This window comes from Gymnoscopelus braueri (genome assembly GCF_963280865.1).
Source record: "Gymnoscopelus braueri genome assembly, chromosome: 6".
In the NCBI taxonomy this organism is placed as follows: Eukaryota; Metazoa; Chordata; class Actinopteri; order Myctophiformes; family Myctophidae; genus Gymnoscopelus; species Gymnoscopelus braueri.
In genome coordinates, this window is record NC_137607.1 from 50,079,142 (window position 1) to 50,105,505 (window position 26,364).

At 43.6% G+C, this 26,364-nt stretch overlaps 1 protein-coding gene across 1 annotated transcript in view; it reads left to right on the plus strand.

Moving 5' to 3' along the window:
• The window catches only part of LOC308087532 (myosin IXB), an 82,305-nt gene that overhangs the window by 10,740 nt on the left and 45,201 nt on the right, over window positions 1-26,364 (plus strand). The window contains 5 exon segments of the mRNA XM_080431466.1: window positions 16,699-16,911; window positions 17,941-18,160; window positions 18,615-18,641; window positions 18,646-18,661; window positions 18,664-19,124. Coding sequence (XP_080287592.1) covers window positions 16,760-16,911; window positions 17,941-18,160; window positions 18,615-18,641; window positions 18,646-18,661; window positions 18,664-19,124 — 876 coding nt within the window. The 5' untranslated portion in view covers window positions 16,699-16,759.

The window sequence follows — 26,364 nt, forward strand, 5'->3', positions numbered from 1 at the left end:
TGTACTGGATGGTACTGTGCATAAGCTGTGGATGTAATATCCATTTTACATCCTGAACCACAGCTTTTGAGTGGCAGATATGAATATGAGCCTGGATACCACAGGCGATGTTCCACTTTCATGTACATCAAGACCACCTGCTCTTTCTATGAAATGGATCGACTGGGGGAGTGGAGGGTGAAAGCTGCAAACCCTGATTGATTTCACCTCATGAATTACTCATGAAGGGCAGGCACAGATTAAAGAGAGGAGACAGATTAAAGGACAGATTGAGACAAGAGAATCTTGAGAGAAGGTTGTCCACGGTGTTGTTGGGTATCGTTTAGGTTTTGTCCGGTACCTATGCTAAAAGGTACTTTTAAACGGTGCTGGTGCTTAAACGATGCTAGAACTGATACTTTTCAATACAATACAATAATTATTTTTCAAAACAGGGTCGTTGTTTTTTCGTATTGTTTATTTGCGTCGCTCCTGGTGTGTAATGACCTGCACTGTACAAAAGATTTTGGGAGGAATAAACAACCATTAGTTAAACCTTCGAAATGTAAGTGTTTGATTCTCTTAATGTTTTCATGGTGTGGCTCCTAGGGGGCGGGCCATCTAGAAGAGCGTCTGTCTGTCTGTCTGTCTGTCTGTCTGTCCGCGGCTAATCTCACAAACCACTGGGCCGATCAGTGCCAAATTACTTGTGCACGCTGCCAGTAGGCCATGGACGTTTTTTTTTAAATGAATTCTTATCCCATGTGAACTCATAATTTCAGATCCACCATCCCACCAATCTGCCATTTCATTGCCCACATGATGTCAGAGACCATGAGACCCATTGGTCCCCGCCTTGTTATTTCACATGGCACTTACTTTATATTTGATACACCATACATCATGTTTGTTGTTTTGATAAGAGCTATATAAAGGTTTATACGTCTATTGAGAGAAATGGGCTTTGAGTGTCTTGTGTCTGAGTTTCGGGGTGGCTGTGGACAGAGCTACACTGTAGAATTCTCTGTGGACCCGTAATGGGTACATTGGTCAAATTTGTGCACTCTCAGAGTCAAACTAACACTGAGGATTTTACTTTGTAGCCTGGCTCATTCCTCTGTCCTTCCCTGTCATTCAACGGCACCAGGGAGAGCGGCCTGAAAAGCAGGGCAGGGGGAGAAAAAAAGGATGAAACTCAGCCAGGCAAAGCGACATGGGTGACGAACCGTTCCCACTAAGTGTGCCAGCCAGGTTTGAGGCTGGTACTGTTGTTGTGGTCCAGCAGCAGCGCTGGCACTACACAAGGAGAGAAGCAAGGGTTGAGCCTGGCTCCAATGCTGGGAGGGACAAACTACTGGCAGACCAGAGGTTACACAGTAAAAGCCTCAGTTTTCATTTGACTCAGTGTACAAATATGTAACCAAATAGACCCTTTATGGGCCCATTTGGTTACAGTTGTACACTGTCTGCAGCTACAAATGGATACATTAACACTGAGTGAGGAGTTTACTGTGTATAATGGTGCATTTATCCAAGGCGCATTACAATGATTGTGCTTCACCCATTCACTCACACACTCATACACCGATGGCGGAGGAAACCATGCAAGGCACCAACCTGCTCATCGGGAGCTATTAGGGGTTCAGTGTCTTGCTCAAGGACACTTCGACACTAACTCTGGGGGAGCCCGGGATCGAACTGGGAACCTTCTGGTTCCCAAGCGGCCGCTCTACCTCCTGAGCCACTGCCGCAATGTAATAATCACTGCTCTGTTAGATACACGTAAAGGCCAAATCCCATATTGTCTTATAATAATAATTATTATAATAATATAATAATGTATTTTAATAATTATATACAGTATAGTAATAATCTTATATAAAAATTCGCTAATGAGTCACTCTGACTCAGACATAACCATAAACAAACCCAATACGGTTGTCCAGAACCGCTGATCCGACCGATATGTCCATATATGGGCATGCCAATATATGGGCATATACTGATGACATCAGGCATCTCCATATATGGGCATAAAAGGGATAAGGACAGACAGATACAGAGATCTCCATATATGGGCACAAAAGGGACACCGACAGACGGATATGGGCATAAAAGGGACACAGACAGACGGATACAGAGATCTCCATATATGGGCACAAAAGGGACACCGACAGATGGGTTCAACTCTGGCAAAGCCTTCGACACTATGACTCAGACATATCGGTCACATTGGCGGTGCAACGTAGGTGTGAGGGCCGTGTAGCGGCCTGAACTCTAGTAACTACTGTAGAAAAGTGGGCTATGGATGAGCCAAGGAATCCAGGGATTTTTCTTTTTTTGATGGTATGACCTCAGACCTTCTATGGTTCAAGAGTTATAGGCCAAAACGTGAAGCGGCCTGTTCTAACGCCACCACAAGGCCAATTTAAGAAATATGTGGAGGAGGTTTTTCCTTGGCCTACTGGGAGTGTGCGTGCAAAGTTGCTCAGTGCTCACAGACAGACACACATGGCCAGGGGCGAAAACATTATTCCCGCCCTGGCAGAGATAATTATAACATGACATTTTTGTTTGTTAGATCCACGAGTAGACCTGTGTAGTCTGTAGTGTCATGTTCAAAGACAATCCTACTGCATGTGTGACTATGTATTCAATACAGCTACGTTGTTATTTTGACTTCAGTCAGCCTTTTACAAAACATTACTTAGCCATGATGGACCAAGTGAGGGCCATGTCATTGGGGACAAACTGCAGTATGAGTGGACTTTGTGTTCGGTATTGGCCCTGGATACTGTTTGTGTCCCAGTCTGCAACTGAGTCTAAACTGCAGACTGATGGATGCCTGGGCGGTCCGGTCATGGCGAGTGACGGGAGAGAGGGTGAGAAGGAAAGAACAAAAGGACGAAAGGGAGAGAAGAGAAGAGAGACACAGAAGGGGAGAAGGGAGGGAGGTACAGATGGAAAGAGAGATGGGGGGCGGGGGGGGGAGCAGGAACAGTAGACCTTGGCTGTGTGTTCTCTATTGGCCAGGTTCAGCTTTGCTCTGTTTGTTTTTACTCTATTTTTACCTTCCAGTCTGCCTCTGGTCACTGCTGAATGACTCCATATGTAAGTTAGATTTCAGCTGAGGGAAACCATTCAAATGTTCCTTCCTTCCAAGGGAGGTGGTGGTGGGGGGGAGACATACTTTGATCCATATGGTCCGTTGCTTGGGAGGGATATAGCGTCCAAACTGAATTGTAAGTTTTTTCCCCCTTTTATTTTGTCCTTCATGTCATTCGGTTCATGGGATGTCAGACTTGTAAACCAATCAGTTTTGTTCAAGCGACGTTATAAAAGCACCATCCTCAAAGCCAGCTAAATGTGTGAGTTCATTCTCCTTGGTGTGAGAGAATCTGTCTGGAGCACCACAGGGAATATGACTGCAGTAGATGCAGTGCAATGCAGTAGATCTCCCCCTCATTACACCAAACAGACCAGCTCCTTATGTGCTGCTATTTGTCCCATGTCTGTCTTGCATCTTAAGGACCATGCACCACAATCTACTAGATCTATTCTGCTGTGCTGTGTGTCGTCATGCATAGTACTTAATTGTCTCGGTCATTAAACTGCACAGTTGCGATCGATGCAAAGCTACAATATTGATTCTGAGGTAAATTTTATTGCAGAACACGCTTTTATTCTGCAAAAATAAATTGAAATGAAAATCTCAATGCAGTCACAGCCATTGCAGCTTCTCAACTTCCTGTAATGCTCAAGGGTCCTTATTTCCCTGTGACGCTTCCCTATGGCAGTTATCAACGCAGTCTGCAGCTTCGTAACGAGTACCTCCACTTAAGGGAAAAAGTACCTTCCTGAAAACGTACGCACACACAAATTAACTGTTGGAACTGATAGTAATTACAAAAATTGTCGGTTAACGATTAATTATTAACATCCCTACACTGTGTAGCTCAGTACGTACAGCATGGCACGAAAAACTAAAAACTAAGCCTGAATTGCCTTGTAAAATGGCATCAACCAAATGTCATGAGACTTGTCATTGTAGAATGGAGGCTGAGGGTTTGAGTAAAATCTAGGTTAAAACGTGTCTTGAGTGCACTAGAGGGAACATTGTGTGTGTGTGCGGAGGGATTACGTAGTGCTAAGCATGAACTTGGTGCAGTGCAGTGTGTGCAGCAGAGTGACTATTCTGGTGCCACAATGGAGTCATGTGTTTGGGAAGTGTTTTAGAGCAGAGTGGCCCACATGAGTGAGTGTGTACAATATCCCCTCTGTCTACCTCCTTCCCGTCACTTCCTGATCTCTCTCTCACACACACACACACTCTTACACTCAGTCCACGGCCCACATCTTCAGATTGTGTCTGTGAATGTATGTCTGCTAGCTCACCCACGCTCAAAGAGAGGAAGTGTTTCCTTAGCTTGAGACCAACCTGGACAGCTGCACAGGTCGGTTTGCTGTTGAGCTCAATTTGTACTCTGTATCTTGATGGTGTCACTTGCCGAAAATAACAGATCAGTTCTTTGTGGCAAGCAACACTCATGCAGAGTTGCACAGTATAAATCAGGCATTAGGCTGGAGCAAAACATTCCTCCAGAGGCAATAACCTGTATTTTTAATGGTAGGTATGAGCAAAACTAAGTATAGCAATCAGTGGGTTAGCCTCCATGTCCTCCTTGCCGGACCGGATGATCTGCCCACCCCTTCTTTTAAACAAATCTTGTTTTAATAGTCCAACATGATAAGGGCCACCCCCTCCAGCTAGTCAGCACTTGGCTGAAGATTGCTGGGTACGGAAAACTCCGGAATCCCCTGTCACCACCAGTCGGCATGGAATCCCAGGACAGCCAAAATGAGGCAGACAGTCAGCATGGAATCGCAGGGCAGCCAATCAGATTTAGCGGAGTCTTCTGGATTCCATTAAGGAGAACATACTCGACTCTTAACTGGTCTGGTGTATTTCATGTGGATGTTGCTGCTTTACGTTTAGAGTTTCAGCGCATCATATGATTGAAGACATTCATTTCTCTCCACCGTCTCATGCATCATCTTTTCCGTGTATTAGCCCCTATGGATGAAAGACCTGGGTTAAGAAGCAGACTCTGCTTCTTAACAGTCAAGGACATGATACCGGGGGAAATTTTGCATGTGCATTTTGCATTGAAATTGCATTGTTGTTTCTGTTGTAGGGCTGTGTGACTGATCTGGAATGGTTTGAATAAATATGGAGCGATTTTTAAGTTGTACGGGTTCAATTATGGCTGTGTTGTGCATGCTGTGTGCCCTCAGGTCTCATAAAGGACAGAGAATGACGTGCCAGTGGCCACAGTGACAGGAGAAGAGGGGAGAATAACTTGTAAATCAAATATAACGGGACACAGGCTGCTTATATTAAACTCTCCTCTCCTCTCCTTCTCCTCTCCCCTCATCTTCTCTCTCCACTACTCATTTCATCTCATTTAGACCCTGGCATCTGGACTGAGTTAAGCAGCGCTAAATGTGAGGCAGTGGGGGGCAGCAGGGGGATAACAGTAGGGGGTCCAACTAGGGGAGGCAGTGGTGACGTGCATAGGGGGTGAAAGCATGGGGGGGTGGACAGCTTAGAAAACAACGATGAGACAGAGGGTGAGACAGTGGGTTAGTAGATTGTCAGAAGAAGATGGTGGTATGGGCAAGGGAGAAAGGGGAAGAAATTTCCCTTTTTTAATATATATACAGTAGAACACATGGGTGAGAGAAATATCCAGGCTTGCAGGATTACTGACCTGCTGAGAAAATCACATAAAGGAGTTTATTGAGCTGTAGTTCAAATTGGTGATGAATTCCCTGCAGCATTGGTTGAGAGGTCTCCTGCGCACACAGGCCTAGGAGCAGAACAGGGACAAAAGCTGGGGTAGTTAGTCATTTTAAACAAACTACACTGTGTTGCTTTAACCACTTAATCTTATATACTTTGTTGTACAAACTTAATTACAAGTAGATCGGCTATTTTTGAAAAATATTTGAAAAAAAATGCCTAAAATGACGCCAGGGTGAAAGTGGTTAATTTAACGATCAAGATTTTGCAGTGCAGTATTTTACACATGCTCATGCATCAGCCCAAACCCCAAAGAATGTCTTTACTGTCTCTTTCTATATATTTCCCTCCCTTTCCATGCATGCCCGCCCGGCAGAGACCCGTGTGTAAACACAGAGTCAAGCTGACCTCTGAGGGAGGTGAAATGTGGCCGGCTGGCATCAGTTTGTCAATGCATAATTCAGGCGCATGCATATCATCTGCACTGACGGATCAATGCGGCGCGCTCAGATGACCTTTGATGTATTGATTATCTTTATGGAGGCGCGGGTTGTGCTAATCTGTTATGACAGACGTTCCGGCTAGAGTGATTTAGCTAGTCACAGGAATTTACGTGTACACTGACAAATCTCCTGCAAAATGTTAATGTATCTCTGGGAGAGTACACATGGAACCACATGGACCCTTATTGTGCAGTGTAGGAAGCAGTCATCGTTAAGTGTTGGATATAATCTCGTTTTGTACTTTTTGTCCTCACTTGTAAATAGACTTGCTGCTGTATAATTAGGCTTGGGGTTTATGTATTAAAAAATGGTGCCTTTGTTCTCTTCTGTTTACTTTCTATCTGCTTATTTGTGGCAGTGAAGAGGATTTAGGCCGTGGACCCGGTCTGTGCCGTGAATGGACAAGGGCAACATCAACAAGTCAAATGCGGAATCCATGCAGCTTCTCCGTTCTTTAGCCTCCTCTCTAGACAGAAGCAGCAGATGCTCCCCAGCTCTGCTTTTGTTGTTCATGGCCGGCCGGCCAGAGGTCTGACTTAAAGACGAGGGGGAGGAGAAGAGTTTAAAGTATTCCCCCCCCCCCCCACAACTCTTTCTTTCCGCTTTTCTCTCTCTACCTCTGTCTTTCTGACTGGCCCGGCTGGCGTCTGCTGGATGAGTTAAATCCCTGATTGTTTTTAGCCCACATGGCTGCAGTGGGTGGTGCTCCGGTCCATTCACAGACACGTAGGGTGCATCTGCACTCCATAAAGACCCCCCAACGTTGAGGGTGATTTACCTCCACTCAGCAACATGAAGAGCTCTCCTGCACTAATATGCACTGAGCAAATGCACCCCCACCCCACAACGCTCCCGCCCCACACACAAATGGTACCGTTTCTCTAACACGCACGCACGCACGCACGCACGCACGCACGCACGCACGCACGCACGCACACACACACACACACACACGGTGGGTCTTTATTTCACGTCTTCTCTGTCTCTCATTGTGCCAGAAGTACAATGCAGCCTGCTTTGGCTGCGTCCCATCCCCTCTCATGTCCATTAGATCAGCCAAAGAGAGCTGTGGTGGCGATGCATACCTTAGTGGCCTCGGGCATCACTTCCCTTGAGAAGACCGGACGTGGCCTAGTCTGTTAGATTCTACAGCAGAGCGCCTTATCTGTCCTGGCAAGGATCACTGATATAGATAGACTTTCAATGGAAACCAGCAGGTAACAGCAGCAATAGCTTATGCTTTCATGGTGATGTGGCAACATTAAATTAAACTAAGTTATAAAGCATGTCTTTTTTTTCATAGACAATTTTCTTTTGGGCATTTTTATGCTTTATTTCAAATTGACACTGTGAGAAAGAGACAGAAGTGATATTGGTCAATGTCCCATATAGTTTTCCATGGCACCCCTGGACTAGCATAACAACTAAATTGGGAGAAAAGGGGGGAGCTTTTATTGTGACAAAGTATTCAAAGGAAAAGGAAGGTCTGATCTGGAAGGAAATTTTAATTGCCTCCAAGCACTATTGCTGGATAGCATTACAGGAAACGTTGCTTTCCCTTTTACTAAATGCATTTCAGCCCATGCTATTGTATTTACTGTCACTCTGATTTGTATTGAAATGTTTTGTAATCAAATCAAGTCTGCCTCAGTTCTAGGATGGTTGAGAACCACTGGTCTGTAAAGTGAGATAAAGGTTGCTCGGCCTGAGGGATTTAGCCTGATCCAATAACCTCTATGAGCTTATCTTTCAGTTTTATGAACTTGGAATCAAGCCTTTGCTTACAACCACCTCTCTGATCTCAACCACAGGGACAAACACAGTGTAGGTCAGTGTAAGTCAATGCCTACTCGCTGTCCTGAGTGTCCTCCAAAACAAAATGGATGAAATTCCTATCGCATTGTGTTGCCAGTGAAGATGATTTGTGAGAGAGGTTACATTATAGTACAAGGCACACTAGTGGTCAGTGAGATTCGGGTGGAGACTATTCCTTGTAGCCTGAAGCCTGGTTATCCCAGTGTTGTTTGTGGCAAAGTTTCTCTAGCTCCTGCCACTACTGTTACTCACAGCGTTGTCACTGTAACGTCATTGTAGTATACCAGTAGCCAAGTGATGGGAGGTGTTGGTTGTTGTACTGGCACTTGGAGGATTACCAGTCATCCTCTTGTGCCTCTGGAGTGGAGTCATTATGTCACTGTTCCTCCAGACACACAGCTGACATCATTACCCACTTCCTGCAGGTTGAATGAGAAGTTCCAAAGCAGGATGAGTCGAGTCGACCTCAGAGAAGGTTTTCACTGGCATCCGTTAACATCAGAGGAGGAGCCTCCTGACTGTCCGAGATGATGGTTTAGCACTGGAAAAGGATGGTACAGTGCTAAACCACCATCTCTGAGAGTTATACGGAATTCATAGAACCGGCCGTACAGTGACAGACATAACTCATATTAAATTGGAGTTCAATTCATTGGCCTCTGTGTGTCATTGACTAATCCACTTCCTGCCAGACACACTAGTCACCCAATGGTGTCTGACTGGCTGTTTGTGCAAATGTGTGCACTCTGTCTTTGGTGTACCATGTAGATGAGAGTTGGCTGTTTATTGGGGCTGAGTAAGTGCATTAACGCTCAAAGCATTCACAGAGCGGTCATAAATCACCAGGATGACTGTCCATATAGAGGCAACAACATGAGAAAGGCTAAAAGGCTATCTCCTCTGCCTTAACAGTATGACACACCACACCTCCCATTTCTTTCCGTCCTTCCCTTTGGGTGGGGCTTATAGCTATTTATTTTGTGTGGATGTACTGGCTGCGTCTCAGGTCCTTATTCAGCTCTGTCCTAGCTCCTCTAGCCTCACTCGAACAAGGTATGTAAAGAAGGAAAGGACATCTATATGAAGGTAGATATGTTTCAAAATTCGAGAGCATGTAGATTTGATTTGAGCACAAATGCAATCTAATCTACACGACATGTGTACATTGAAATTTGCACTTGCATAAAGTATTCATACACATGTACAGTAAATTGACATTGAAAGTCACAAAGAATATGTGTGTGTGTGTGTGTGTGTGTGTGTGTGTGTGTGTGTGTGTGTGTGTGTGTGTGTGTGTGTGTGTGTGTGTGTGTGTGTGTGTGTGTGTGTGTGTGTGTGTGTGTGTGTGTGTGTGTGTGTGTGTGTGTGTGTGTGTGTGTGTGTGTGTGTGTGTGTGTGTGTGTGGATATTACAGGTTCAAATTTCAATGAGTTTGAGTGCTCAAATCAAATCCACAAGCTCTTGAATTTTGCAATATATGTACCATTGTACCTTCCAATACTATAGGTGTCCTTTCCTTCTATACATAACCTTGTAGGAATGAGGATAGAGGGGCTAGGACATAGCGGAGTAAGGACCTGAATCACAGCCACTGAGAGGCAATGAGTAGAAGGAGGGAGGGAGAGAGTGAAGGAAACGATGAGTAAGATCCAGTTGGTGTAACCTATTTCAGATTAGCCAGTTTTGTGTTAACCAAACCATTTTCAAGTTGCCACACCTACCTTCCCCAAAATCAACTTCAAGTTATACAATTTAAAATACAAATGTTATAGCACTCATTTTTCACAGAACATCACAACAGTCTACAGTCTTAGTTTCTCTAGTCTTGGCGCGACCGCTCGTATGTGTGTGTGACACACAAATGATGTAGCTCCATGAGTGCTGAGAGTGTAGCTCCATGAAAGATTGTCTCACAGAACACAGTCTAATAGCTCCCTGGGGGCTGAAGAGCTTTACAACCGTCAAGAAATGTGTGGTCCCATCTTTAAAATTAACTCAATCAAAACAATGGCTGAAAAGACCAATGCTCTATTTTGATTTCATTAAACTTATTCAGCATCCCTCTTTGATTTTACATTTAGTTTGGCATAAAATACTGAATTGATTTGTTCTGTAAACATGTAACTGAGGACTCTGCTATTGGGTTTAGCCTACTTTTGACAAGCCTATTTTAAGAAGCCAGATAGGATGGGGTTATTGAGTCTAAGGGGGGATGAGCACTGGCTACTCCTTGAAGAAAACAATGGTTTAAGGTACTTGTTTGTTGTTAATGCTCTCTCCTGCCAGCTAAGGAGGCTCTGGCTACCATCAGCTGCAGTACCATTTGCTAGTATATTTTCTCCTCGATCCCCAGTAAGCAGCTATAGTGCCAGGCTAAGCCTTAACCAAGCAGATGGGTAGGGGATCCTTCAGGCTTATCTGTGGAATGCTGGGTATCCGTCTTGTGTTTTCCTCTAAAAGGAGTGGCTAATATCTCTAAGGCTCCATCTTCCTTTGATTGACTCCTGGGACTCTCTCTCTCCCTCTCTCTCCCTCTCTTCCTCTCATTCTCTCTCTCTCTCGCCTCTCTCTCTCGTCACTATGTTGACTGCTCTTGTTCTCTCTGTCCTGCCCAGCTGTGCCCCTTCCCCTTCCCATCCATTTCCTTATGCCTGATTTATACTTGTTTGGGCACCGAAAAGAGCACAAACTCACAATGCGTCGCACAAGCTTGTAGATGGGCTGTTCTTTTGTGTGTGACACCCGCGCGCAACTGAGTATAAATCAATCACCCGTTACTATATACAGTCTAGTCTTCTACTGAAGTCGGTTTTGGGGGCACTGGCGTTGGAGGAGTTAAAGTGACAGATTTAAACCAGACGGCTCATGATGGAGGATAATGATTGCTGTTTTTTTGTGGTCTCTGCAGTTTTGCATGCCGTGGCATTTTACAGACCGGCATGTTTCTGGGGTTGTGGTCAGCCAGCCTGGCAAAGGCACAAACTGCCGTTAAGTTGCTCTATTTCCCCATGCCCCCCCCCCCCTTTTTTTTCTATGTATCTTAAATGATTCCAGAATTTGATTTAACCCTTGGCTCTTTGTATTTGCTGGTCTCTTAACATAAGTTAGTCTTCATACTTTGTTTTCACTGTGGCCAATGCTTTCTGTGAATGCATTTCATAAAAAATACATTATGGCCGCTGTCTGAATTGGTTGTAACAAACCTTTAGTGAAGCTGATTTAATCAGCAAGAAATGAATGACAGATTTTCCGCTTTTAATGCTAGTAGCCTACCACTAGCTAGTCAGCATTCGACAGACAGCTTCATACTGTTTGTAAATGTTGACATTTAACATCGTGAGAAGCTAACAAAAATGCTGAATACTTGTGTGGACTTGGCTCACCTCATCTTAATCTACAGTATGAGTTTTAGCTGGTCTGAGTGGGGATGACTGTGTAGATATGCCTGGGTATGCTTTTGTTTGGTTTGGGACATTACCAACTATGTTGCCCCCCCAAACGTCTGTCTCCAGAACTGATGGGGTGGTGGTCAATGCATGGTCTTTCTTCTGTGTGCCTGGTTATATCTTTTCTATTAAAACTCCCATCATAAAACGGCGAGGGAACAATCACATCTGTCTTATCGTTGACACAATGGGATATTGTAGTGCAGAAACAAAGAATGAGATTATCTTTGTAACACCATGTGTTACCTGTTTATCTTCGTTCATTCGCTGGTGGCAAGCCTTCAGTTTGGAAGTGCCAGTGAAAATAAGGTTTATACTATGTAGTAGGAATGTAAAATCTGCTGTCTTAATGCATAATGAAAGGTAACAATAACTTCCATGGGAGCCAAGCCTTTTCCCCATGGCCTGCTTATTTTTGGCATATTTCAGTCTACAAGATTTCTTATTTTCCTGGTCGGGAAAATAAACCATCACCCGCTTGAATGACACCAATGATAAACGAAAGCCCCCATCATGCCCCATGCTTTCAGAACTAGACCTCTGGATCAGGTTACTAAAGCAGTGCAGTCTGCCTGCCACAGTGATTTAGACCAGGTTCCAGTTTCCCCAGGGGAGGCTTACAGTTTACACAGCATGCATTTTCTGATGCAAAGTCAGCCTATGTGATCCATCATCAGTGCGAACTTTACCCAGCTGTTGTCTATGTGACTCAAAGTACACTATAGATCATTGTTCTCCATCAATATTGGTTACAGACAATGTAACCTGGATCTTATTCCTCTTGGATGGGGTCCATTTGGATGTTCCACTGACTGAATCAATGCCGAAATAGCTCAGGGCTCCTTCAAAGAGTCACATTTCTCCATGGCTTGACGTAGAGCCAGAAACGATGGCAACGGCTTCATAATGCCTGCCAGGCCCTCGGACACAGAAAGACAGCAAGAGACAGACAGACAAACAGACAGACAGACAAGACTGAAAGAAAGACAGACAGACAGAAGGAAGGAACTAAGGAGCGGGGTTTTGGCTGGCAGCTTGCTAGTCTGGTACAGTAACCACAGTCTCACGCTATCTACAGCTAGCCATCGGGGAAAAACACATTAAAATCGTTAGTGTTAATTTAACCCTGAGTGTATAAAAAATGGACACAAATATGGGTCCTTTTGGCTCCATCGTTAACACTCTCAGAGAGTTCAAATTAACAGTGATTTTTCCGGGGAGAGACAGGTCTGCTTACGTTGGCTAGGATAAGCTTACCAACCTACTAGCTAGCTAAAGTATGAAAGACTGTCCTGTGTTATTAACACTACCTTCAAGGGCAAATTATAGTGTAAAATAAGGCGCAAATGATTTTGTAATGAATGCCAACTGCTCCTGTCTGTAAAAGCAGCTGATCTCACACATCATGTTATATCTGCCCTGCAGAACTTCCTGCTTCATCCTGTTCAACAACAACAGGGCTCATAACTGTACGATTTCCTTTGTGTAGCTGTGTGCCGGTTACATTCTCTTAAACCACATGAACTCCAGAGCATTGGTTCTCAAAGTGGGGTCCGGGGACCCCCAGGGGTCCTTGAGGGAGTTCCAGGGGGTCCCCAGTGAAATGATGGATAGTTAGGATTCAAATGGACCCTTATGGGTCTGTAACTCTGAGAGGGTACAAATGGAACCAAATGGTAAATGGACCCTAACAGGTCCATTTGGAACCCCATTTGTACACTGTCAGAGTTAGATAGAAATGCCATTAAATGGGGGTCCGTAGCCTAATGCATGTCAAACTTGGGGTCCTTGAAATTAAAATGGTTGAGAATCACTGCTAGAGCCAAAAAAGTTTCTCTTATGGGAGTCCCTGGCATATCTTTTCAAATGGGGGCCCGTGGGCTAATAAGTGTCAATTTGGGGGTCCTTGACACGAAGAGGTTTGCACTTTGCACTGCACTAGAGTCCCTATTCAATTTCTGGGGCGAACATTTGGCGAAAATAACAGACCTAGTCTACATGACGTGTTGTGAACTTGTAGATCGGCTATTTTAGGTGAAGAAATTTGATGTAGAGGGAAACGGAAGGGAATCAAGTATTTAGAAGTATTTGGGTTTAAACTTTTAAGTGGTTAATATCCAAGGGTAGAGCTGTTAGTTTGTTCATTTAAGTTATTTGTTTGGGAAAAGGACATGGGACCATAACGTGTCTAATGTAATGGCACTGGAAGTCCCCCTTGCTGTGAAAGTCCTTCGAGCGCTTACTGAACGATGACCACATTAAAACCTATGCTGCAGCTTCACTCAAAATTCACAATAAAACCTTTGTAATGGCAATAGAGTAATGCTTGTACATGTCCTCCCGTGGCAACATTGCTTTCTGGGAAGGGAACTTGGTTTGGTGAAACTCGACGTCTATGTTGAGGTTTTGTATTGTTCAGAAGTCAATCATGTGATTCAACACTGAGGTTGTTTTCCTGTTGCATCTTCAAGGCCGCTTGAATATGGATATTATCCCTCCCTCGCCTTTTCCACCTGAACAATGCTCTTTTGTGTTGTCTTTAGTAGTCAAGGGCTCAATGATGATGTGGGATCATGGTGTTGGAGCCTTGCCGGGGAGAGAGAATATTGAGTAATCCTCTGAGGGACAAATGAGCACTGCTTGGGGGGGAAGGACTGGTTTGTTTAACTCATCACCTTGTCACACTGCAGTCAGTCATCTCTGTTATGGGAGACCGGCAACTATGCTTGTTTGTGCAGAATGTGTGCACGCACATTGTGTGTGCGTGCACATGCCTTGTAATCATTATGTGACTTGTGGTTTTTGTCTCATGCTGTCTGTTTTTGTATCTTGGTTGCCATCACCGAGAGGAAGAGCCCATAATTGCTGCTGTACTACTGCAGCGGCTAGTAACAGTCAAGTTTCAGTAGCAATGCTATTTTTAGATTGTGTGGTGACTGTGCACTGCGTTGCAATATTATAAAAACAAATTTGGTATTGTACCAGCACCACAAGGGAAAGAAGTGTCCTTAATTTGACTCTGAGATAAATAAATATTTATAGATATAGGGATAACCAGATGGACTTGATTTTGTTCACTTTCTTTAACCTCTGGGTTTCCCTGGGTGACTTGAGCATTATTTAATTAGCCAAAGATGTGTATAAACCAGTGGTTCTCAACCTTTTCATCTCAAGTGTTCGCGGCCTACCCAACGGACCACTTTAACACGACAGCCGATAGCGTGCATTTTCAGAGCAATTCAATGATCAATCAATCGATCCAAAAATACATGTTCACAACGTGATGCGTTGTGAGCTAGTTGATCTGCTTTTTTGGCAGAATGTTCACCTATTTCCACCGAATTTATGACATGCTCAGAATAGGGATGCTAGGGTTCATGTGGTTAAACTAGACCTTTTAAATGTTAAATAGTCCCTCCTCCCCCCCCTCTTCACCAGAAACGTATTGTAATAAAGGAAGTGGGCCACAGTGTGTAAATGACTTTATTTAACTCTTAGTTAAAGGAAGTGGGGTAAGTCCCTGTGACATACTAGCGTCATGTCCAGGGGCTGTACTTGAGCATTATGGCTGTGGGATGTATACATCAAGCCGCCTCACGCTACAGAAATAGGAGATAGGCTCCTGCCCTATGGGACACATGGCTCGGCAAGACTTACTTAAAGGAAGTGGCAAATGATAAGAGTTGTTCACAAAAATAGGTAGACTAGTTAGAGTGACTAGTTAGAACATTTAAAGTTGAGTTAACCTGAAAGCTAATATCTAATAACAATCTGTATTTAACCACTTTCAACCTGGTTAAATACAGGTTAAAAACTGGTTATCGTTGGTGTTCTTCCAAAAAAACTGTTTTGTTCTAAACAGTTCAAAGAAATAGCAGATTTACAAGCTCACAATGTGTTGACTTTCTGCCTGTTAGAGAAAAAAAAAACTTTTTCCACATCCTGTGGGTTTTACCACACCTAGTCTAACTTGTTGAGTGACAATTTAGTCTCCTCGTTGTTATGTAGTAAGTAGATGGAGCTGTGTTGTTGATGTTAATGCCATGGTGATGTGTTACCTACATCGTCATGTCTGTGGCTTGGTCATTCAGGGGGAAGAGCAGCACTTGCGTCACAGCCAAAGCATAGAATAGACTTACAGCTTGCAGTAAGACTGGTTCCTGTAACAGTCTAGTCTTATCAGCTCATGTCTTAAGGGTGCCTTTTTAGCTGTTTGATTGTTGAAATAAAACGCATAGATGAACACGTGCCTGTTTTGTGTCAGTATAGATCTCAGAGCAGATCTGTGTGTAAATCTTCTTTGCTGCTCTAAAAGCTTCATATTACTAGCCTACCAGGAAAAGATTACCCAATTTGGCACGATCTCTGAGCCCTGTTGCTGTCTCTACCCATGGGCTTTTAAAACTGTAAACAGAACTTTAAAAATCATGTGATGGTGCTTAGCTTGGTACAATAATTTATTCACGCTAGTGATTAGCTTCAATGGGCTAACTTGGATATGGAACAAGGTTCTGCTGAAATAATAAAGGTCAATATTTCTGGAATATTTCACCAGTGTAAGGGGGGGAAAAATCCCCCTTCATTTTATATTTATTGTGGTTTCATTTAATCTACAGTTTTTTCTTAATAAACTAATTACAGACCTGTTATTTGCTATTTATCTGGTCTGTGTCCTAGATTTCCATAGCTACAGTAGGCTGCTGGGCCAATCCAAGACAAACATTTAGGCTTAAGCAGAGTTTACATTTAGAATATGAACTAAATGCAGCCAGAGTCTAACTTTGTCTTTCTTTGGTTAACTTTGTTTAAAACAACAACAACATATTTTTTGTTTGCACTTTGAAATGCCATAGTGACTAATTGTTATGCCTTTTACAATTTTGGAATGCCCCGCACTGGAATGTGGACTATTTCAGTGTGTAATATAGTAAAATTGGTTTTTTTTTTTTTTGAATTTTGCTGCTAGCATGGAAGTTAGAAGTTACAAGCGAAGGTCAATGTTCTCTCTATCTTTCTCTGATGCTGAATTTTTAAACCACAAGTTGTGTGTTACTTTGTGTATAATTGAACATGACACATCCTGTTATTATTATAACAGGATGTATGCCATGAAATACAAATGACTTAATCCATGTCTAAATGTCTTCACCAGGTGTTGTGTGGTGAGTGTGGCAGTGGGTGCGGCATGCTGAGGCCACTCCCCCTGGCTCAGAATGAGTGTCAGAGATGGCGCTGCCACCATGGCAACGAACGCAGGTGGAGGAGGAGGGGGAGTCGAGGCAGCTAGCTCCCTGGATGGCCGCTCTTACCTACTCCAGATCTACCCCCGGCTGAATGCCCAGTCCTCTACCTGCTGCTGTCTCAGGTTGGTGACACAACCACATTTGCATGTCAAGGACCCCCAAATGGGGGTTTACAAACTGCAACGTTATTACACATTTTTCAAGCACAATGTGGCGCTTCACGATGCGTTGTGAGCTTTAAGTTGTTAAACTGACTTTGATGCTATATAACTGATTTAGCTTCGGAAACCCTTAAAGGACCCCTGGGGGTCCACAGACCCCAGTTTTAGAGCCAGTGACATAACAGACCCTTCAGTTTGATTGATTGATTGATTGAATACTTTTTAGCAGTTACTTTGGAGCAGTACTTTATTAGCAGTTACTTTGAAGCAGTACAGTAAAAACTATGGGTGGCCATAGCTGAATGGTTAGAGAGCTCGCCTGGGAAGCCAGAAGTCCCAGGTTCGATCCCATGCCTCAGCCATGTGTCGACGAAGTGTCCAAGACACTGAACCCCTAACTGCTCCCTGAGGTGCTGCCCCTGTAGCGCCCACCGCTCCTGTTACTTAGGGTGGGTTAAATGCAGATACCTTATTTCACTGTGACAAATACCACAAAGGCGTGTGAACTTATTATTATTATTATTTTAAAAGGATAACACAAAAACCCTGGTGGGGAGGGCTTGTTTCCATTGTGGTCCATGAGCAAAGAAAACGGCCAAAACAAGAGCCTCTCTATTTATGTTTTTCTTCATTACCTCCGGTATTAATGTTTCCGCTCCCTTCTGTATGTTCGTCTGCCTCACTGTTGCGGAAAAGTGGGTCCTGGGCCAAGGAATTTTTTTTTGTACATGTTGCAAAGATTAACATAGCACTATAGTACTTTGAAGGAAGGTTTATCATGGGCCCAGGAAGCACTGATTAAGTGGTCTCTTGCATCATGAAGTTATATTGGCCAAAAGGGGACGTGGAGCCAGAAGCACCACAACACCTTATAGACCAACTCCCACTGTACTCTACTGAGCACATTTTAGTTAATAAATAAGTAACAAGGTAATCTCGCGTAATCTTGTTTGGATCACATTTTATTAACCCGCTTCATTCTCCCTTCAGAGTGCAGAAGGATGCGTCAGCAGCCTCTGTGATTAAGGATGCAGCCTCAGAGCTGGGGCTGGACCCTGGCCGCCTGTACGTGCTAGCAGAGGTGAAGGAATGTGGCGGAGAAGAATGGGTCTTGGGGCCCGGGGACCTGCCGGTGCAGAGGGTACTGCTGTGGCCCCGGAAGGCTCAGGATGAACATCCTCAGAGCCTGGGATTTTACTTCTTACTACAGGTAATAGTGGAAACCTGGGGCTGACCACGTTTGGGAACTGCCAATGTAGTCTGTTGAATTTAGTCAGGTCAGCTCAATTCATCTTTGTGCTAAATCCATGGATAAAACATTTCACAACCTTACACAAAAACAGCAGTTCTGGTGGTGGTAGCAACTGTAACATTTACAGTTGCTACCTCTGTACATCTTTACACATTTTTGAAAATATGGCTAAAGATTTAACCCTTTAAGACCTGAGGTGATTCTTAAAAATGTTTTCTAAATCCTAACAGTTTTTTGAAAAAAATACAAGATTTTTCAAAAATAGCAGATCTACAAGCTCATAGCGCGGCACTCGGTGCCGCGCTATGAGCTTGTATATCTGCTATTTTTGAATAGCCAAAGACATCTAAAGTGACACAGATGCGTTCCAGGTATCAATGGGTTAAAAGGATGTTTCTTTCCCATCTTCTAGGAGAGGAACAACGATGGCGCTATTCAGTATGTCCACCTCCCAGCCCTGTCCAAGGAACAGCAAGCCCAGAGGCTGACCGCCAGGGGCTTCCTCCCCCCTCCACAGGATGACTTTGCAGACCTCTGCAACCTGCCCGCCCTCAACGAGGAGAGCATCCTGAACAACCTGCGCATGCGCTTCCACAAGAAGAAGATCTACACCTATGCGGGCAGCATCCTCATCGCCATCAACCCCTTCAAGTTCCTGCCCATCTACAACCCCAAGTATGTCAAGATGTACGAGAACCACCAACTGGGCAAGCTGGAGCCCCATATCTTTGCCATCGCTGATGTGGCATACTATGCCATGCTCAGGAAGAGGGTCAACCAGTGCATTGTCATCTCCGGAGAGAGCGGTTCAGGAAAGACTCAAAGCACCAACTTCCTGATCCACTGTCTGACTGCACTCAGCCAGAAGGGCTACGCCAGCGGGGTGGAGAGGACCATACTGGGGGCTGGGCCTGTCCTGGAGGTGAGCTAACGCCGCCGGTCGAATACCGGTTAACGTTTGTCTTTTGTTGTCAGGATTGTCTACTCTACAAACCATTTATGCAGGTGTCCAGTGATCATTAGAGCTCCTTTTCTATTTAGATAAATCTTGTTGGCATGTAAAAGTGAAATCCGTTGATCTTTTCTTTGGGCGGTGAAACCGCCCCTATATGTGAGGTTTGGATATTTGCACACCAAATCCTGCGCTGTGATTGGCCAAAAATGTACCCCCCTAACCCTGCACCGTGATTGGCCAAACACTGTTTTTTTTAAGTTATGGTTTCTTCCATCACTTCTTCCATCACTGTGATGACCACTGTGACCACACCGCCCACTTCACACTGGGTGTGATTTTTTGTTTAGCAAAGAACTTAAGAGTTTACCGAAAGGATAAGTTGGCTTGGTAGCAATTTATTTTTTCCTATAGTGCCTGGCTGCTTTCATATGGAAGAGCGTGAAAGTACCGCATCAGTCATGGAGAACAATATACCAGATCTAGTGTAACAATTACTGCTCATGGTCACACATAGTTAAGTTTAGTATCACTTCTGCAATGGCCTTAATGAGGGCTGAAGTGCACAGCTCATTGTTATTAGTCACTTGAACTTCTAACATGGAGAAATGATTCCTTCTCAGGATGGATATCTGTTGCTAACACACACACACACGCGCACAGGCCTCAAAATACACTGAATTCTGTCTCAGTTGAATGGATGATAATTACTTCCAGCAGTGTGGTTATGTGAATGATATAGCATCACATGATCGTCCCAGAGATCCTTTATATTCCTGATCTAATGTATTTTCCTTCCGTACAGAGCTGCAGAGCTCCTTTGTTGCCCTGTGATTGTTTTAGGGGGTGTATGTACTATGTATGTGCTTCTCTGTGGTTGGTGAAGGAGACACCGGAAGAGAATATGGACTTTAGGTTGCCAGAAAGAAGAAGTGAAAAAGGGAATGGGAAGTGTGACGCTTGACGATTTTTCGTTTGAACTAAGTTGTTGACAGAACTTGACACTTTCCGTGGCCTACTGACAATGCTGAGAACAAAAGATAAGACTGTTTGTTATCTAGGAGGACTGCTGAGCCAACTTGATGTCTTTGAAGACAACAGAGACGCCTCTCTACTTTGAAGGACATTCAGATCCTGCTGATCGTGATGGCAACGGATGCATTAATCTCAGTCTTTTGACATAGCCGATGACATTAACGTCATTTTCTGCATTGTAAATCTATGTAGAACTAGAGTTCACAAACTTAATTGAATGTAGGAGGCTTGTTGACTAACAGCCGCTGTGTCTTTGTGGTCAGCATGTTGGATCAGGTGACTTTGTTCCACTTCCCACTCTGTGCTTTGTGAGAGGCGAGATGTTTCTGCTGCTTTCTACAAGCAGAGAGACAGACTGACTGACTCCAGTCTAGGGACTGTAGTCTCAGCTGAAGCAGATGTTTTGGGCCTGATACCAGCTTTGTTTGCTGGGGGAGGGAAACAAAAAATCCTACTTTGGTGGTGTATTAAAGAAAAATATTGCATGGATCTCAAGAAATAATTGAGCTTTGAAACAAAGCTGTTGGACCCACAATAGTATTTTCCATAAATCAGAATTCTAAATGACAGTTTTTTTGTCATGTTGATGTAATCATAAGAGAACGAAATCAGTTTTTCCCCCAGTACATTATTGGTGCTGTATGTGACAATACAAATGCCTTTGTGAAAAGCCGATAGTAGTTGATAAAGGTTCATAGATAGCCAATTGTTTGCTAGAGCGAGTGAGTGTCGTATGGACTCTAAACAGACATGAGAGAGTCTCCTTTTGTTAGTGTGATTGACTAGACTGAGTGCCTGTCCTATTGATAGAGAGGAGCAGGAGTGGTGAGGTGCAGAGTGGTCCCCTGTAGCCAAAGAATTTTTACGGCACAGCTCTGCAGGAGGTCTGTCTCTGTCTGGGTGTCCGGAGTTAATCTTGCAAACCAGTGAACCGATCAGCGCCAGATTTATTGTGCACACTGCCAGTAGGCCACAGAAGTACCTTTTCACATTACGTTTTATACTTTTTGTAATATTTAACTTACATTTTCGAATGGAAGTCAAAGGGGCTCTGATCAGGCTGAAACCTTGGCCGATTTTGGAGGCATACTTCAAAGATTTGTCATGTCATATGCCACGACTGATATCATAGATGACATCAGTTTCGTGACTGATGTCACAGGCTGCCCACAAGTCCAAGATCCAAACTGGAGCCACACTGTTAATGTGGATCCCAAGATGTACACGATTAGATTTTCAGATTGTGGAAGAAAGCAAGTCTATGCATCTGTTTTATATTTCTGTTGGCATGTCAGCTTTGTCATATTATGAAAGCAGTGTCTGGAAAATGGTGACAATGAACTATTAGATTCATATTATTGCATTGTATATGCCTTTGTATAGCCGCAGTTACACATGTCTCCTGTATACGTTTGGACTGTAGCCAGTAAAACTGAGGGACAGTCAGACCTAGTGGCCAAATACAGCTCTGTTGTGTTTAGGGTGATTAGAGGCACTTGTGCAGACACATACAGAACATAAACATGCTTGCATCTGTTGGCTTTCCCATAGCTTGACAACTCAAGGTTGCATCATGGAGGGCCAGTTAGTTTTTTGTGTGGTTTTCTAATTTGATCCCCCAGCTACGTGGCAGAGAGTTTTGTTTGTATTCCTGTAATGAGAAAGGGACTTTCACATATGGAAGAATTTTCCTCTGGGTCAGACCAAAAGCAGGGTTATTACTGTGATTATCATTGTGCACATGACTCCCACCTACACTTCTACTCGTTGTACAACAGAGAATGGCCAGTGTTGACGTAGAGCAGTTATTGTTATCGTGATGTTGAAATCATTGTTTTGTTTCACCACTGTGACGTGTTTGACCACCCTACAGTTCTAACTGTGTGGCATCTATTACAGGACCTTATGGGGTGTGTGTGTGTGTGTGTGTGTGAGTGAGTGGGTGGGATAACTGTATGGTTACGGTATGTTTGTGAATCAATCCCTTTTTAGAGATGTGAAGTTGAAGATCTCAAATCACAAATGGGAACGGGATACAACTGATGAAAGTGGAATGACCGGGTGGGCATCTGTACAACCTGACAAGATTCAACAGGCGCATGGCGATGGAAATCTTAGTATTCTTCCATGATTGCAGTAGCTGTCCCTTGGTGTTGGAATTGAATGTGCCTCAGTCTTAATCTGACAATAAATCCCTCCTACATAGTTCCCCGTTCTATTCCTCAGCAATGTACTGTAGCTAAAAATAGGGCCTCAGCCAGCAAAGCCCCTTATGAGGAATGTAGTTTATTAGAAGTAAAATTCAACAGTGAAAACTCCCTGACCTGTGTTAGTTTGTTCCATGGACCGCCAGGAGTTGCCTCACAGTTGACGCTTGATGGAGGAGAATGTAGTAGAAGTAGTGACTTACAGTCTATGGGAATTGGGAACATGCATTTGCAAAGTATCATCTTAAACATTTACTGCATGTTGGTAGAATAATGTGCAGCTGAAGTCATTTTCTGGCAGGGGGCATTCAGCCATCCATCCATCAGTCTTTTAACAATGTCTGTCTCCATTTGTTTCAAAACCCACTGACTCGGCAGTGGTGAGGCTCCCCTCCGCGGAGCGCTGCAAACGTTCAAAGGCAGCGGAATGAGTGAAGCTCTGGTCCCTTGATGCCTGTCAGAATCTCTGGTTCTGGAGAAAGAGGGAGGGATTTTATTTTTTTCCGTTCTGTCAGCAGAGTTCTGGTCCCCTTGGCAGACGGGACTGCCACTCTGCCATTCAATCCCCAAATGCAGTGTGCTGGACTGGTTCCTTTGGTCCAGAGCTGTGGTCGGGGGACAGACAGGTTGACGGGTTGGGTTTGGTCTGGTCTAGTCTGGGTTAGGAACCAGATATAGAGATGGGATTCCAACTGGGAACCAGTTGACACAGTCGGGACACCAGGCTCCATTCTGGCTATCTTTTTTTTTAAAAGATATTTTTGGGGGGGTTTCTGCCGTTATTGATAGATACAGTAGACCGACAGGAAATGGGGGGAGAGAGAGGGGGGAGTGACACACAGCAAAGGTCGTCGGGATCGGGATTCGAACCCGCGACACACTGTCAGGCTGCATTAGCAGCCTAGGTGCCCGGACTGCTATGCCAGCCATCCGGGCCTTTGGCTATGTTTTTAACAGCTGTACCTGCCCCAGCAGCATTGCCAGCACTGGAAGTGCATTGTGTCAGAGTTCAGAAAGGTTACAAGGCTTAACAGGAAGATGTGACTTGTGTCCTCTCCCATTTGTCTACACTATAAATTGTTGATGTACTTGATCAGCTCAATTCAGCTCAATTCAGCTCAATTCAGCTGCATTCAATTCAGTTCAAATGGCCAGCTTGGATTTTTTTCGTGAACAAGTCCACGACCACGTTTCGCTGCACTGTCATAGTTTTACAGGGGAAGTAATAATTCATCTTAAATTATGTTCCCCGCTGTTTGTCTCTTTCCTGAAACCTTGAGTTCTGTGGTGCTTTCCAGCTGATTTTCACTTTGAAAAGACATTATTTATTCCCTTTCTGGTCTTGTATACTTAGATTACAATAGTTAAAATGTTAGCAGTGCGTGTGTTTGTAATATACTTTTATGGGTGGCCTCCCCAGTGGTAATGGAACCTTTAACCCCAGCCATTTAGTGCTATGCTTCACCCATTGATCATGTGCATGCATTATGTGCACATGTAAGTGCCTGTACGTGTGCACTTACGTATGTAGTAGTAGGGTGTGTGTGTATGTGTGTGTTGGGGTGTGTGTGTCTGTGTGTGTCATGGAAGGGAGCTCTCTAGCCCAGGGTCACATTTTAAAGAGATGAGATCAGTGTTTCTGGAGTTTTACTCCAGAGACTGTGGGCTCTCTGTAGTTTCCTGTGCTGCTGGCACATAGACCTGCCCTGAAATAGCCTACTGCTGAATTGAGCAGAGCTGGGGGCCTTCAATGGATTGCACCACTTCTCTTCTGCTCTATTCTGTTTTGTTCTATTCTATTCTATTCTGTTCTGTGCGATAGTTTTCCCGGGTAAAATCTGTGTAGTGTTCCAAATGAGTAAATAAAGTACAATTAATATAAAACCATGGTGACCCAATTCGCTGATATCGTTGCTGTTGGGTTGTATGTTCAAAAACCTTCTTTTTGGGTTCTTTGTTGGGTTGTTCAAAAACCTTACTTTTTAAAAAACATTTAAAAATAGTCAATATATCTTCAAGCTCACAACGCGCGTTTACAAACACCTTTGTATGATGAAGTAGGGTATTACTTTATGAAAATACATACAAAGTCGAAATATGGAGAAACTAGGTTTCTGCCCGACAGCAACGATGTGTAGCATTGATAGCGCTTCTATACAAACTCACAAACTCACCTGGAAGGTGCTGTGCTCTAATTTTGTTTGCTGCTGAACTGGTTTGACTGGTTATTCCTCTCCTCTGTCTGTTAAGCTTTTCTCCTCGTGTCAGGTTTTTCTATACAAGGATTTGAATGGCTTTTCTTTTTAATATCAGCAGGACCCACCTCCGCCGTGTAGAGGATAGTCTGACACCTTGTGCAAGTGCACTGGAGTTGTATGTCAAAATAGTCTATGAACTGTCATTGAACTGCTGTCATGGCGTTCTTTACTCTGAGAGGTTTGTTAGTGGGTTAATATAAGCTATTTTTTATTTATTAGTCATTAAGAGGATCCAATTTACACAGGAAAGCCCGTACTCATTTATTTTGTTGGTTATTTTAGTTTTTTTTACAGCATGGCTCTTCAGGCGTCTAGCTGTCTATAGGACGGTCTGTCTGTGTGTCTCTCTGTCTCTGTGTCTGGTCTGGACCTGATCTCGCAAACCGCTGGACCGATCATGCAGAGACAATTTCCTGTGCATGCTGCCAGTAGGCCGTAGAAGTACCTCCCAATTTCTTTTCTGCATAATTTATACATTAAAAATGTTTTTTTATATTCAATATTTTTTGGTGGCTCTGTATCGTTTATGATATTTAGTTTTATTTATTTAATACAGTCTGTGTTTGGAGAAAATGGAATTAATTCTGCCGCAGTAGGCCGGAAGTAGCATTGGGGAAACTACATTACGTGGGACGGCAGGACTATTTATTTTTTATTTCAGTCCTAAAAGGTGCAACAAATGGCGTGATATTCAGCAGCAACAGTTTGTGAATAATTCAAACCAGAAACCAAACTTTATCTTTATAACTGTATCAGCATCAAAACATGCATTGCCTACAGCCAGTAAACATATGAGCAGGCAGCCTATTTCCTAAGAAGAATAAGGTAATTTGGGGTTTTACTGCGTCAGCTGCAAACCCACCAGCTTTACAGAGAAAAGATAACCATCATCTCAGCAACCACAATACTTTATCTTATTAGTACCCATTCACAACAGCTTCACCACGTTTGCAGAGAAGAGACAATTGTAGGGCAACCTGCCTCAGTTCTTATTGAAGGCTGTTGGTTTGACATGATTGCATATTCCAGGTCTTTTTTTCCCCTTTTTTACATATACTGTTCAATAAGGTACATTGAAGCTCAGTCTAGAGGGGTACACTGGGCTTAGTGTCTTTTTGCATGGTATATTTTTGTACCTTGTAACGATTTTAAAAGGGCAACATTTAATCAAAGTTTATTAAATTATTATTATGATTCATGTTTGACCTTCATGCAGTAAATGTGGCACCACTTTTCAGGGATAGATGTCAAGTAGATAGCAGTTTGGATTAAAGCCAACTATGCTCCTCTGTTGTGTGTTTACTCCAGTGCAAAGTACGGGAGAAAAGTATGTAGAATGAGCAGCAGGGCATCTGCAGCTCAGTCAGTACTGGACACTGCAAACTGATTGTATGACATCATTATGGGTCAAATAGCTCTGTGTGATTTCTGCACTTTGTCAAGGAGCTAGCTGGGCCTCCCACCACTACAGCTCCTCCTCACTCCACCCAGCCGGATGGTCTGTGAATATCAACCTGTGTTTTTAAAGGCCATTTATGTGCTCTGTCTATGTGGGCATAGTATGTGTGTTTTGTTGGAGGTCATTGTTTTGTGTTCGGAGCATAATATTTGTTTTTAGATCACCGATGACAAGCTAATTCTTTCCATTAATTTCAATGGGAAACCCTTTGTCACTGAAAAGAAATTCATAGTTGTGATAATGGAGTGATG